This window comes from Talpa occidentalis, unplaced genomic scaffold (genome assembly GCF_014898055.3).
Source record: "Talpa occidentalis isolate TD23 unplaced genomic scaffold, MPIMG_talOcc4v2.1 talOcc4.4, whole genome shotgun sequence".
Taxonomy (NCBI): domain Eukaryota; kingdom Metazoa; phylum Chordata; class Mammalia; order Eulipotyphla; family Talpidae; genus Talpa; species Talpa occidentalis.
This window is the reverse complement of record NW_023604295.1, coordinates 130,415,781-130,430,985: the sequence shown is the minus strand read 5'-3', so window position 1 is coordinate 130,430,985 and position 15,205 is coordinate 130,415,781. Positions and strand designations below refer to the sequence as shown.

The 15,205-nt window shown below is 36.1% G+C and overlaps 1 protein-coding gene across 1 annotated transcript in view; it reads right to left on the bottom strand.

The window, feature by feature from the left end:
• The window catches only part of SORBS2 (sorbin and SH3 domain containing 2), a 143,745-nt gene that overhangs the window by 41,345 nt on the left and 87,195 nt on the right, over positions 1 to 15,205 (bottom strand). Inside the window, exons 12-15 of the mRNA XM_054701028.1 lie at positions 13,302 to 13,416; positions 5,225 to 5,383; positions 4,194 to 4,277; positions 2,525 to 2,581 (exon numbers count right to left, since the gene is read on the bottom strand). Of these exons, the coding sequence (XP_054557003.1) occupies positions 2,525 to 2,581; positions 4,194 to 4,277; positions 5,225 to 5,383; positions 13,302 to 13,416 (415 nt within the window). The remainder of the gene's footprint in view (positions 1 to 2,524; positions 2,582 to 4,193; positions 4,278 to 5,224; positions 5,384 to 13,301; positions 13,417 to 15,205) is intronic.

Genomic DNA, 15,205 nt, shown 5'->3' with positions numbered 1-15,205 from the left:
TTTGGAATTATGCTGACACTACAATTATTTCTCTGGTACTAGTCTCCATAATCCAAAATAAAGTGAAACTAGGCTTGTGATTTTATGTGTTGTCAAAGGTGAAGATCAATATTAAATTATAAGGACATAGTAACAAGTCTAGAAGGATGAGTAAGAGAAAAATATGTATGATAATTATATGATTAGTACTCATCCTGAAATGGAAATTGTCTCTAGAAAAAGGTAAGCTATTTTCCCTACTGTGATTTACTGAGTATTTAACTATTACCATCATTTTAATTTCCCTAAAAAAGAAGGTCATTTTAAGAGAGCATAGGCATTGAATCACACTTTCTGCCATGTGATTGCTTGATTAAACTGCTTAAAGGTCCTTAATTGATCCTTATTAATACCAGTTTCTCAGTTATATTTATGGTTTAAAAATATTTATTTGGTGCATATACTAGGCACTTCATAAAGAGTGGCTAATGTCTAATTATAAATTTGAACAGAAATGTTTAACATAAGGTTATTAATGACAGAGTCATTTAACCGGACATAATATTTTTTACTTTGAAAAATGATGACATTAATTATAGTCTTCTGAATATGCCATTAGAATCACACAACACTCCCTCTCAATCTTATGCATTATGGCAAATCATATCAGCCACCAACAAAGTGCTTTTTATGTGATATTTTTGCCATCACCACAGTATTAAAGAATGTATCAAGTTAAGTTTCTATTGTTTATATGCATTAAAATTATTGTATAGTATTAATCATAGGCACCCATTTCACATAAATCTATAGTTTGCAAAGAATGGTATTAAGCAAATGGTTTGTTTCAGCTCTAAATAAGTCTCTTAAAAGATCTAAGATGTATGGATAAAGAAAATAACACTGAAGTGAAGAGAACTGCTTTATTTTTTAATTTGCCACCATCTTACCATGTGTTTTGGACATATTTCTTAAAATTGTTGGATTCTCCTTTCTTGAATAAAAAAATGAGTGGTTTGAACATGGTGATCTCTAATTTCAGATAATCAGTAACATTGAAAACATCCTAGCAACAATGGACCAAAATAGAACAGAAAAATATCTGACCAAATTGAATGCCAATGTAAATTATTGGGTTGTTTATATGTTGAAATGATACCCTTTCTTCAGGTATGAAGCTAACATAACATACAGAATAGGCTTACTTGTTGTATTCGGTTTTCTTAAGATTATATGCCTGCCCACAAAATATAAATTTTTAGAAGTGACTGAATACAATAACCCAGAATGTTTTAATGACTTTGTTTTGATTTTAATATAACATACATGCTTGAATTTTTTTGGTAAACCTTTATTTCTCTGTTTTAACATACACTCTGCAGCATACCTTAGGGGAAATTGTTTGGAATTGCAATGGATACTTCCTCCTGAGATTCTACCTGTAATTCCTGTTGTTGCCACCATGTGTCAGTAGTACCACTTGCAGCATACGCATCCTGTTAGGTCTACTTTCCGTTGCACATGTTTAAGACTTTTCAATGAAAAGAAGATATTTAGCACTTTGTATTTACTTAGGACCACATAAAAACTACTGTGAAAAAAGAAGTTTATTCACTTTATCTCATCTTAGCTGCTTCTAGGAATTCCCACAGGGAAGATTTTATAACAAGATATTTAGTAAAAGTGTCACTTTGCTTGTATCTTCTAGTAAGTCCTAAATCTGCTTTCTAAGACAATTTGCTTTTTCTTTGCTGAGAACATGGTAAAAATCTTTGGGTTCTGGATTTTTTCTCCCTTGTCTCATGTTATCTTTGACTAATACCACAAAAGTTTACATTGTCTGACATTATTTTTTTTCCCTAGAATATATTATAATGAACATTCTTAAGTAGAGATGGCAAATATATTTCATTGCCTACATCAGGGAAAACCTGTTTTAGTAGTAGCCCGGATTATAGCATGGGGAAGAGTTACTTTTGCCTGTTCAAGGGTGTGGAACTGGGATGTTGTGACATGTGTGCCAGTTAATTGTCAGCCCTCTTCTTGATTTTACCTGATGATAAAATTCACAAACTGCATTTAGGAAAATGAAAGAATTAAACTAAATTTTATGAATAGGTAGGGCATAAACATCTAATTATCTAAGAATCGAAACTGTCATCCTGCCCTTCCAAGCATGATGATAAAATGGCTCTGAGAAGCTTTCTAGTGGTATTTTGCTTATTCTAATCAAAACAGGTGGATAATATATGCACAAAGACTTCTACTTTGGACTTTTTTGATGATTACACAGCTGAATACCAGAATTGCACTGAACATGTTTTACTTAAAGTTATGGTTGGACTAATACTTCACCAACATTTCAGAAGAGCCAATGACTTTGGTATAATTGATGTTCAAGCAATGATCCTGGATACAATAATGATAAAAAGAGAGATGCTCAAAAACAGCTTAGCTACTACAGTGAGTTTAATACACATATCTTCAGAATCATAGTAACAGCTCCTAAGAGAGAAATCTGAAAAAGAGAGTAATTTGTTTTTACCTCATTGGAAACACCAGGAGAATGATCTTGAACATAGTCCAGAGCCTTTTTAGGAGGCTGGATGTAGGTGCACCACACAAGCAGAAGTGTAGAGATGGAATGGAGAAGAATCAATGGCAGCAAGGAATGAACATGTGGAAAAGGTGACACAGTTAGAAACTGAGTGCTGACAGCATCAGATACACATAAAGAGTGACATGAATGAAGCAAAATGGGGGTAGACTAGGAGGAAGAGTGCAATGTTTGTAAATATTCTTAAGCACTGGGCAAAATTACTAGTGATTGGATTAGTATATTTATAAAATCATTTCATCAAATTGAAATTAGCACTCCTAGTCTCTGGCCACAGAGGAATGCAAGGTACATTAAAGAAACATTACAGGAGCAAGTGGACAGCATGCTGGTGAGTTTCCATGTGTGGCTGAGAATGATTATAGAAAATGCTGAGAACTTTGGCTCAGAATAAAAATTGGTGTTGACCCTGTCAACTGTCTAATCAACAATACATTATATATATATTATATATATAAAATACAGCTAGAGATTTTTTTTTCCTCACAAATAATTACAGTTATGTGAATACTTTGGTCCAAATTAGAGAAAATATTCCTCCTCTAGGGCATAGAAGTTCTAGGAAAAATTCTATGGTTTATATCCATTTACAGTCACTTTTGATCTAGTTCAATAGGATAATGAATCAAACCAAGTCACCTTTGCATTTTAATGGACAAAGGGAACTACCATAACCCCCTAGTTTACAACACATATAGTCAGTATGTGAATATATAAATCAGTATATACTATGGCAAATCAAAGATTATATTCTCTGATCTTTAATAAAGCCGTGCAGTTTAAGTTTAAAATTTAGAAACACTAGAGAGAGGAGTATAAAAATATGCAACTGGTTCACATCAAATGTACTCCTGTTGGTTGATAAAACTAATAATAGAACTTGAGTAAATAAAGGAAATTGTTATTTGAGGGTTGGGTTGATTCTCTCCCAGACTAAGTAAAACTCACGAAGTCTATCCGAGAGGGGGGTCTGCAGATAAGAGATGTCACAGTGGCTTCACTAGCAGGAGTAGAAACCAAGGTCAGTTTCCTTATTTTCTCTTTTCCTCATATCCTTAACAATAGATGAGATCTTTTATAGCGGGAATATCTGGCAGTATATTAAAGTGGAACTGTCCAGAGTTTGTTTAACTTCTGATGATGCCAATTACTATCTTGGGAAAATTGTGAATATATTCTCCATGTGCTTGGAGCTCCTTAGCAGGTGGGAGCAATAATACTAGAATTATTATTTTAAAGTCATAGTGTTCTTCTGATTGAACTATACAAAAAGGACTGTAAACAAATACAAATCTTCTATCAATTTGAAATAATTGCCTGAATATTCTAGGACAGAAACTACTCCAACATTTTAAATTTGCAATTAATTGGATATGAAATAATCCTAATGCATGATTTAGTGGTAGAAAAAAAACTACACAGGAAATACGAGTACATTAAGTATTTGGTACAGATGTGAATGTGGGTAAATTGTCCTAAATTGGTGTAGATAGCTTGTATTCTCTAAATGACACCTATCTCTTCTGATAATGATATGTCTTATAAATCAAACAACATTCCCCTAATTTTCTTATATTAATAGTCTAGCCTCACTTACCGGGCGTCCAAACTCCAGTTCTGAAAAGAATTTATACCAGGGCTCATTTTCTAAATCTATGTCATCTGGATTTATGCGATCAGTCTGGAGCAGATGTGAAGGAAAAGGGAAGGAAAAGGCACACTGAGCTAAGTGAGGGAAACGCTGCGTGGTATGAAAAACACATACGCGCATTCACACGCAAACATGCATCAACTCTCATCCAACAAATCTCAGCAGGAGAGAACACAGGAAGTAAAGTAAAATGAGTCAAATTAGGATATGAAGATGAGCTTCAATGGCATCAATTAGCCCCCGAGTTACAGTCACATGTCACTTGACGACGGAGATGCCTTGAGAAATACATTGTTAGGTCATTTTGTCATTGTGTGAAGGTCATGAGTGTAGTTACACCAACCTAGATAGTGTGGCCTATGATGACATGACAGAGGCGACATGACGGAGGCGACAGGATAGAGCCTATCAGGCCACGTCGCACATGCAGGTCCCCCCCCTTGGTGGACACGTCGTGAAGTGACACATGACTGTAGTTCCTCAGTTCATCATTTTTAGTTTTCTCCTCAGCTTGATGTATAAACTATAGCAACTCAGTGACCAGGTAGCTCTTCCAGGTGAGTCACTCCGTGGTGGCTGCCCTCACTGGCCTTAGCCTGGTAAGTCTGCAGGCTGCCATCTACAGGCTCAGATGTGGGCCGATGAGAGCCTGGGGTGGGATGAGGTGGGAGGAGGTAAAAGGTGGGGAAGGGTAAGTAAGGGGTGCTGGGAGGCTGTTAAGGGCCTATTGATATGAAGAATCTGGGGACCACCCTGGCCCATTTCTTATACGCTGTAACTAACTAGCTAACTAACTAACTAAATCTTTAAAAAGATAAAAGAATCTGGGCTCTCGGTGAGAAAGGACTGAGCCAGGGCAGCAACGTGGGGAGGGGACCTGAGTAGCAGCCCGTGACTATCTTCTGAGCTCTGGAGAACAAGGCTACACCTGACCTTCCCCAAAGGCAACACAAACGTTAAAGCAGGAAGGAGCTCACCCAGATGGGAGAGAGAGCCGGGGTGCCAGGGCTTGGTGTGGGGATGCTGCTCCGGGGCGGAGGGGAGGGGCTACCAGTTACTTCTCCACAGGGTGAGGTAGGAAAAGTTTTCCGGCCAGGTTCCCGTGGAACAGGTGTTGGAGTTGGTGGGAGAGGGGGCTGTAAGACAGGGGGAAGGAAAAACTGATTTATCAGGGCCTCCCCTGGTGGCGCAGCGGTTGAGCGCTGGGTTGCGAGGCTGCCCGCAGCCTCTGCAGCGCAGGTTCGATCCCCGGCCACCGGTGAGGGTCCCACCAAAAAAACAAAAACAAAAAAAAATGATTTATCAGATAGAGGTTCTAGAGGGAGCCAGTAGCCACCAGCTGCCAGTGCTTTGTGGCCCACCTTAGGGGAGACAGGAGGGACAGCTCGAAAAGTTAAAACTCCCCAATAACTTTGGAATGGTCTGGATTACTGAAGAGAGGACCCACTCAGAAAGTGAAGAATCATCACATTTTATAAGATAGCTTCTGACCTGTGTATCTAGAGCTAGAGAAACGGCTTTGAAAGGATTGGAGTGTCTGGCTAAGCATGGGGGGAGAGAGTGACGGATAAAAATCCCACCCTGGTTTGGCTGGCACGCTAATTTAGCAAAAAACAAAACAAAACAATTTATAACTGACTTGCTTCCCTCCAGTGGTTTCTGAATGTTGTATTTAAAGTAGAAAAATTACGCATGTTAATTTGAAAAGTTGGAGAAAATATAGTTTAGTAATAGAAAAAATAGACACAGAGCATTTACTTTACCTAGGAACATCTTTAATCCTTTCAAATACTACATGCCTGACTAGATTGATTTGGTCCATTGATTTTATATTAAAAAGGGATGCTTAAAGAACTATATATGAAGTATTACTTGATAATTTATTACATGACACTAATTAAACATGGTGCAGTTGGACAGTAGTATTTAAACTAGAAAACAAAAGCTCCAGTTCCCTAAAAGCCATTCACTCTGCTGGAGATGATGTATTTCAGGAGGCCTATTACACACTCACTGCCTTCAAAGCAGATCCGTATCATTCCCTTATAATTCTCAAAGGAGCTCAAGGATTTCTATGGAGTAGCCACATCTCAGCCCTGGAAGAAATGCTCTACAACTTATAATTGGGTGCTTTGACATATGCCTTATTTAAACATTTTCACATTGCCTTGTCCAAGTGTTTTACTGACTTACTATATTCCCAGTAGGATTTGTTACTGATATATGGCTTGGATTTAATGATCAATTATATCCAAGCATTTTTAGAGATGTACTTTTTATTTCAATAGTCTATGAAATCATAAGGGTAGCTACAGTGATGGAAAAGTTTGAGACATCATAATCAAAAAGTGAAAGGCATAAGTTCTCCCAAATATGTGAAAATTCTAATGACAAAGACCATGTCGCAGCCTGGAGGACTGTTGATGATGGGATGTTAAGTGCTAAAAGCAGACTATGACCAGGTGCTGGTACAATTACTTTTGTGGAATCACAAAAGCCAGCCTGGACCAACACAGTAAGCAAACAAGCACATGAACAGAAGACCACAATGGCATTCTGGCAATGAGATTACTGGATCTTTTCTTTCTTTTAAAATGTATTTTGCCTTATTGTTATACTGTAATGGACAACATCCTACAATTACTATGGGGATGGTTGCAGGAATCTTCATATGTTTTTTCTTCATTATGCCAACATTATATTTGGTTGATATTTCAGAAGTAATAGTGAAATTCATAGACATAAAATATCCTGGTTGCTAATCTACTAGTTTCTGTTTAATTTTAAAGCTTGACTAAAATTACATTGATTCAATGGTGCATAATACTAATTAAAACTATATATTACCAAAATATTGAGTTGTGCGCAGTTACCATGCAAATAATAGCTGCAGCATATTAACTATTTCATGGGGTAGTTCAGCTGGTGCTGATTTCCGGGATAATTGACATTAGAGAGAATATTCTAGTAAATTGTGTTCTGTATACAACCTAGTATTTCTTCCACAGGAAGACAATAACCTTTGATTCTTTCCAATCTCGCTGTCTCTAATGTTTCATATTTAGTAATATTATTAATTCTTAATTTTATGATCTCAGCTTTCAAGTATGGTGTTTTGTTTTGCTAAGGGGGGTAGAAACTTAGAGCCAACAGAGTTGTTTAAAAAACAATTTGAACAGCAGAGGGCAGCAAATTTAATAAACAAATAAGTGTATTTACCCTGCAGTTACAAATTTACTTTGATTTTCACCTTAAGAAAATATTCAACGAATGGATATAATATAAATCAATTCTGATTCATAGAAGTATATTTCTGTGGTAAATATGGAAAAGGCAGTAATTATCACCCACACTATCCCTTAGAATGGCAGTTTCCCATGAATGATGATTTCGTACATTTAAAGATTATAGCAGCATTTACAATAGCTAAGTGGAAACAACCCAAATGCCCAAAAATATGGATCAAGAAGATGTGGCATGGAATATTACTCAGCATTCAAAAAAGATAAACACATGCAATTTGCAGCAACATGGATGGCGCTCATGCTCAGCGAAATTAGACTCATAGCAGGCTAGAAAACTTAAATCCGAATAACTATAAGAAAGTGACTATGATGATCAGAATTGCAATTGTATGGGGAATACAACAATAAAATTTATTATTAAAAAAAAAAAATAAAGATTCCATTTAAAGTCACAGTAGGGACCTATCTAGATTCTGTGCCCATAGGAATTAGTGTGGAATATGTCTCTCAAACAATAGTCACTGCTAATTTCCTGTAAGTTTGGAACATAATGAAAGATGCTTGTTTCAGCAGAGCCTTCATGGTTAAGAGACAGTATGACAAAACTGGAATTTTCTCTTTCCTATTGAATTCATTTAGCAATAAGCAATTAAGTGTATTATGGAGCAATCAAGACCCACTGCTGAGGTACAGACGCCACTTAGCCAGTGATCCACACACAGGTAGTCACCCAGCAGACATATAGATGCACACCTACGTTCTCACTGATTCAACACTGTCTACATGTGCCAGGGAAGTTCCTTGGGGCTGGATGTGAGTGTTAACACTCAGAAACTGACTTAGGACACATGATTAGGCTTTGCTCTGCTCCTCAAAGACAACAACCTGTTGTAACCTGCTTTTGTTTCTTCTCAAAAAACTCTAGCAAACCTGTGCTTAAACTAATGTGCCATTAATGCAAAAGAAGTGATTAAGGAAAATTAAAACTGTAAATCACATGTATTTCTTCTATAAGGGCAGCCAAGGGTGAAAATATTTAAGGTTTTTGTGCTTTCTATGATTTAAAAACATTTAGCTGTTTTGGTGTTACAGAGAGTCTATTAGTCTCAATGTTCTCATTGCAGGCATATAATTCCTATAGGTTGTTCCAAATAAAATGAATTGCCAGCAGATACGGGTTATTTAAAATTTATGATCTTAAGGATTTAAGTGTTAATGGTATTGGCTACTATGTTTTATGGTTGTGATTCCATTGTAAATGCTATACATAATGTTAGCCGGGGGGCAATTCTTTATGGTTCAAATCATCAGATGAAATTCCCCACAATTTTATGGCTTATGCTTTGAGTGACAATCTTCACTGATAAAGAAGGTTAAGTTCACTGAGGGTTTAAGATGCATTTCAACTCTGTGCAGTGTTTTCAATGTTTTTTTCCCCCAGCTTTTATCAAATATGTAGTAGTTCAGTTATCATAGAGAAATGTAATACCTTCATATTATTTTCTACTTAATCAAGAATAGAAAGGTCTTAAATAGGTGACTTACATAAATTTATTTTATTTTTACTTGACTCATCTATAAACAAATCCAATCACATGGAATGTAATATTAGTATAATCTCAGCAGAGATTTATAGGATCATCTCAAGGGATATATTGTAGGTCCAGTCAGTTTAAGATAAATTCCTGGTGATTGCAAAGTACTTCTTTAGATCAGACATTAGACTCAATCAATATTTTTCCAAATTTAGAATTGAATGAGTATGCACTTAAAAATTTGCATTCATTTTCATTTTTTATGTTAAAAAGCACTCTTAGGCACTTTTGGTCTAGGGATGAACATTTACCCCAATAGTACAGCCCTCTGTAGCCCTTCGAACACCAGGTCTCGTGGAGCTAGTGAACTGCAGTTACCAGTTGTCAAATCCCTTGGTGTGTCAAATCCCTCAGTGTGCTTGCTGGGAGACCCATTGTGCTTTTGTTACTAGAAATGTACAGATACCATAGATAAGGAAAAGAGGAGGGAGGGATTTAATCTTATCAAGTTTCTTCAATCACCACATGGGTAAAACTTATATTCTTTCATTCTTTTAGTCATTCAACAAGTATTCACTGAATACCTACTATGTGCCAGGCATTGTGCCAGGGTCTGGGAATACAATTGGTACACCAGAAATGGGCCCTGAATTCAACAAGCTTAAAGGGTATTGGGGGACAGAAACAACTAAACAGGCTACTAAAATTCAGGGTGGTGAGGGGAAATGCAGCCTACTTTGGCACATACTACTGTTGAGGAGTCTGGGTTGGTACCGGGGGAACTAAGATAGGCAGAGGGTGACAGGGGATTTTCCACGTGGAAGGGAGAGGTAGTGGAGAGGGCTTTCCTCGCTAAGAGGACACTGTGCAGAGGTGTGGCAGGGAGGGTACTGAGAGCTCTCTGTGTAGCTGGAACATAGTGGGTGAGGCAGGAAGGGCGAAGAGATGGGAAGCTGGAGAGATCAGCTGGAGCCAAACCACAGGTTTTTTGTAAATTATGTTAAAAAGCTTTGGATTTTGCTCTATGGAAAAAGTTTTGAGCAGGAGGCATTATAAAAGAGTTGGTAGAGCTTTTATTGTGGTTTGCTTTAAGTTGGTTTGCTTTTATTGTGGTGTGGAGACTGGATTGGAGAATTGGGGAATTCAATGAACCAAGTGGTGGTCAGTGCAAATCAGGCAATGGGTAATTTCCTGTCAGAAGGGAGGATTGGCAGTGGCATTTCTACCAGGGCGGAGGACTTTGAGATTGTTGGGAAGATGGAAATCCAAAATGATCCTTGGGAAAGCTGGGCAGATGATCGAGTCATCTAACCATTCCAAGAGCAGCAAAGGATTATCTAGCAGCTGTGCATAACTTACAAAAATTAAACATGAAAAAAGCAGAGAAATGCTCAGCCACCATCTTGGAGTGAAAAGACAGGAGAAGGTGTTCATAATACCTTGAAATCCCCAAGTATCATCCATTTACAATTACATCACCTTCATTTGAATTTTGCTCTATGGAAAAAGAATTGTACTGACCACCACCTGGTTCATTGAATTCCCTAATTCTCTAATCCAGTCTCCACATCACAATAAAGGCAAACTTTACCAACTCTTTTATAATACCTCCTGCTCAAAACTTTTTCTATAGAGCAAAATCCAAATGAAGGTGATGTAATTGTACATTACAAAGTTTCATTTAGCAAGCCTGCTCTTCATCTTCTATATCTTATGTGGTCAAGACACTCCAGAATCTCATGTAAATGACTTCAATATATAACCAGTCTGCAGTACCACTATGCACTTAGCCCTTTGATTTTTAGAGGCAAGTGGAATGAAATCAAGTTTGATGAAAAAAAGCGATAGTAGCTTAATAAATAACTCAAATCATGGTTGCATAAGGCTGGCTCTGAGAAAAACTGTTTCAGCAGGAGAAAAATTTTGGTTCTTTCTACTCACACTACCCATATTTGTTTTCTTCCAAGTTTCTAAGTTCTTTCCATTTCTCTTTCCTGGCTGCAGTTACCCATCCATACCTGAATCTCCAGGAATACTGCTCCTCTTAGATCTATCAATAGTTAAGGATATTGGTCTTGCAATTATTCAGGGTCCAGTTTCTAATAAAGTCAATCAAGTGCACTCATTTATTATGTTAGCAAATAAACATACTATGTTAGCAAACTAACATACTGCAAAAAAATGATCAAACCAATAAATTAAGTGAATAATTGACTATGAAGTGAAGGCATTTCCTACTCAGTTTCCCTGGGTGGTGTGGAAATCTCATGGTGATTAAAGGTACCAGGCAGGTGTCTGTCTGGGCTCAACTCATAGCTTCAGTACCCATCAGCTGTGAGACTCTGGGAAGAGTTGCTGAATGTGCATTTTAGTCTCTTCATGTGCAGAAAGGGAATGCCATATATCTATTTTATAGGGTTGTTGAGACTGTTACATGATATAAGGCATAGATAACTAGTGACAGGGTATGGAACATAGTAAGTGCTCAATAAAGATTTATAACTGTTTTTGTTATTATTATTATTGCTGTTTTTAAGCTTTGGCTCTTCAAAGCTTTAACCCAAAGACATGAACAATACATGATTTGAGTCATAATAATAAGGCCTGTGACTGAACTCTTGAGGGGGTAAAGGGAGGATTTTTTATATGTGACTCCATTTTAACCACATAGGGGCTGTCTATTTCACACATATGTAGTCTAACTCTGCATAGCAAACACATACTAAACTTGAAGTTCTTAGAAGTAGAAACTGTCTTATTTATTTACCATAGTGTCCCTAGCAGCTAATACAATGTCTGGCATGTAGCTGGTGCTCAATAAATTCTGTTGAATAAGTAAATAACAGAAATATCCTGATGATAAAGTTTCTAAAATCAATACTGTTACCTGACACCACAACTATAAAAGCAGCCCAATATAATTAGAATATAATCACTAAAATTCTCACAGATGTTTTGTAATTTACTTTGAAATCTAAGACTAATTATTTTGCATATTTATTTGTTATTTTCAACTTTACTTAATAATGTCATTGCATGGTCCCCTCAATTCTCATCCTTAATATTTCAAAGCATGATGGTATTTAATCATATAACCCAGTAAATAGGTTATGTTTGCAATGGACTCTGCAAATCAGGATCTTTCTTTTTTTTTCCCATTACAGTTTTCTAGTAAAGTCTTGTTATTCTAAAAGATATGAGTTATTTGAAGAAAGGCAAAGAAGGCTTAGACTAACATCATGTATGGATTATATCATTATAAGGTTTTTGTTTCTTAAGAACATAATCATAAATATAGGATTTCAAAAACTAAATCAAGGACTCTTGTGTGTGGTGAGGTTGGGGTTTCTGATCAATTCCAATACTTTCAAAGAGCTAACAAAGAAAACTATCTTTTTTCTATTCACTGACACCTAAAATTCTTTTAAGACAAGGACAAGAGTAAGTTATAAATATAAAAGCAAATGACTTCAATTGTTTCTTTCAAAAGAGGTTTTGATGGAGATGCAGAAAAATTATAGTTTCAGATACCCAAGGGTATTGATCTAGGAATAAAAAGCAAGCACTCAGACAGGACTGAGGAAGTCAAAACAAAGAGGGCAAGAAAGAACCTATTTGTTAAATTGCATTTTGAGGTTGTAAAGAGGTTATTTCAAGTTTATATTTTTGCTTGCATCTAATTAAAAGAAGCAATTGGAAAAAAATACTGCAAAGTTAAATATAGTCTTGATCCATTAGATTGACAATCAATCAGCAAACTTGAGGCTTGATAACCTGAGAGAGATTTAATAAGAATCAATTAAAAACAACTTGTTATAAAAATGGCAGCTGGAAAATTTCCCCTTAATCCAAAGAAATAATAAGAAACCAATATGGAAACCAAAGGTTGGAACTGCCTGGGTCCATTTGTACAGGAGAGATTAATGAATGATTTTTCTCTCTAGCAATGTAGACTTGTAATTAAGGTTGCTTTTATGAGTGTTTTTCTTTTATAAAAAAACTTGAAGCCAGGGACATGATTAGGTATAGCTATAGTTACATGCAAATGAATCCTATATTTGATTAGCAGGGGCAATATGTCAACAGAGTACATTTTCAATTCTGAGACAAGATGTACAAATCATGATACAAAATGATCATGATGCAAACAAATCGTGATTTCTAAATAATGCCAAATAAATTATATTTGTGTCAAAATTGCTAAGTGATATGAAATTCAGGTTTCTTTGAGAACCTTGGAAGTCTAGAGAGCTGGATTAATGTCAAGTGCTTACTGGTCTTTCATGCTGTAGAATTGACGACTTCCCAGGTTCATATTCAAAAATACTCCTTGGCTCGGAACGAAATTTTCTTGTGTCCACTTTTCTGTCTGGAGGATCCCAGTCATGCCTAGAAATAAACAACAAATTCCATGTTGAAATAATTCTCCATGCTCAAAGCAGCTGCATAAAACCAATCACTATCTGTTTTCAAAGTTAATTTTACTATAGATTAAAAAGAAATTCTCAGGATTAGAAAGTTAATCTGCAAACAATACCATATTTGTGTTCCATTGTATGTAGATGATTTAAAGAAAGCCATTTCTTTTATTTCTTATTATATTTTCCTCTATTTTTATCCCCCTACAATGACTCTCTTCCTGTTGGCTCAAATACTCACACAGGGGGTTTGTAATCATACAGCCAGTGACCTGCTAGTAAGTAAGCCCTTGGGTCACAGATGACAGTTGTGCAGGCTTGTGTTTGGACTAAGTGGCAGATTTGCTCCCATGAGCTAAGTGAGCTTATCCCAACCCTCTGTCACCAGGTATCCTTGATCCAAAGTGACAAGGAGTAATGCAAACACCGTGTTTGATCTTGTTTATCTTACAAGTGGCATCATAGTTGGCCTGCGAAAAGCACGAAAGCATCACTTCGTTTGCCATCCAACGGAACAGCTGTATGCCTCTGAGTGCCTCCTTTAAAAGCCAGACTCACACCTATCTCATTGCATAGGAGATGTTGGCATAAGCTCCTTTCTATGAATTCTTTCAAGGGGCTGTGGAGGAGGGACTGAGAAAGTAAAGCTTTTCCAGGTACCTGGGGCTAAAGAACATTTCCTTCGAGAGGATCATTTTTGAGGAAGAAGGATTTTCTAACAATAGATGAAGGCAATTTTGACTCAATGGAATGACATGATGACTCTTTGGCACATCAGAAATTACAATGCTCTAAGAGATGAGAATTAGGGGCAAGTTCTGGTTTTCTGGTAAACTGATGGATGATATTTAACAGAGGAGTTTTGAGCACTGCATGAGACAAGATCTATAAAAACCATTTGGGAATGTTAAAGGCATTATCGTATTTCTTAATAATAAGAGATGTATTTTTACAAAATACATTGGACAAATAAGATATTTAAGTCGGAGTTAATTTTGTTTTTTATGGCAGAGATGTCACTTTGTGTCTAGACAATTATTTCGCAACTGTAAAGTATCATACTTTCTAATCATAGAATTCATCATGAGGGGATTGATATTAAAATGACACACGTGATATGTGCCTACTTCCATGGTATCTTGTATCCTCTATTGCATCAGATACTCTCAATGGAAATATGATATTTATGGGATGGGTATGATAGATATTAATAACTAGTATTAATACTGAATAATTTTATATCTTTATTAGTTGGTAGTTTAGTATGAGTTTTGGACTTACTAGCTGGATGAGTTGAGCCAGTTACTAAACCACAGCTTTCTTTCTCCCTAAAATGAGTTTAAAATAGAATATATCTCATTGGGCTATTCTCAGAATTAAAATGATAGGATACAGAAAGTACTTAGTCTAGATTTGGCCTCATTAGTGAGCTTTATAAGTAGGCTCATTAGTCATAAGCCTAATAAAAATTAGTACAATAAAAGTATATTTGTAATTTTTAAATTTTCATGTAAATAGGTTATATAAAAATAATTCACTGGGGGAAATGAAACATATCTCAAAAAAAGTAAGTGGTTATGAATCATAGATAGACACTTACTAACAAATACCTTATTTATGATTTATGAATAATCTTCTCTATTTTCAAAAAGACACTTTTGCATATCAGAGGGGAAATATTAATTATTAATAGATCTAACATCTAACATTTCAAATTGAAGGAATCTGAAAATTAATGACATAGTCTATGCCTTGTTATA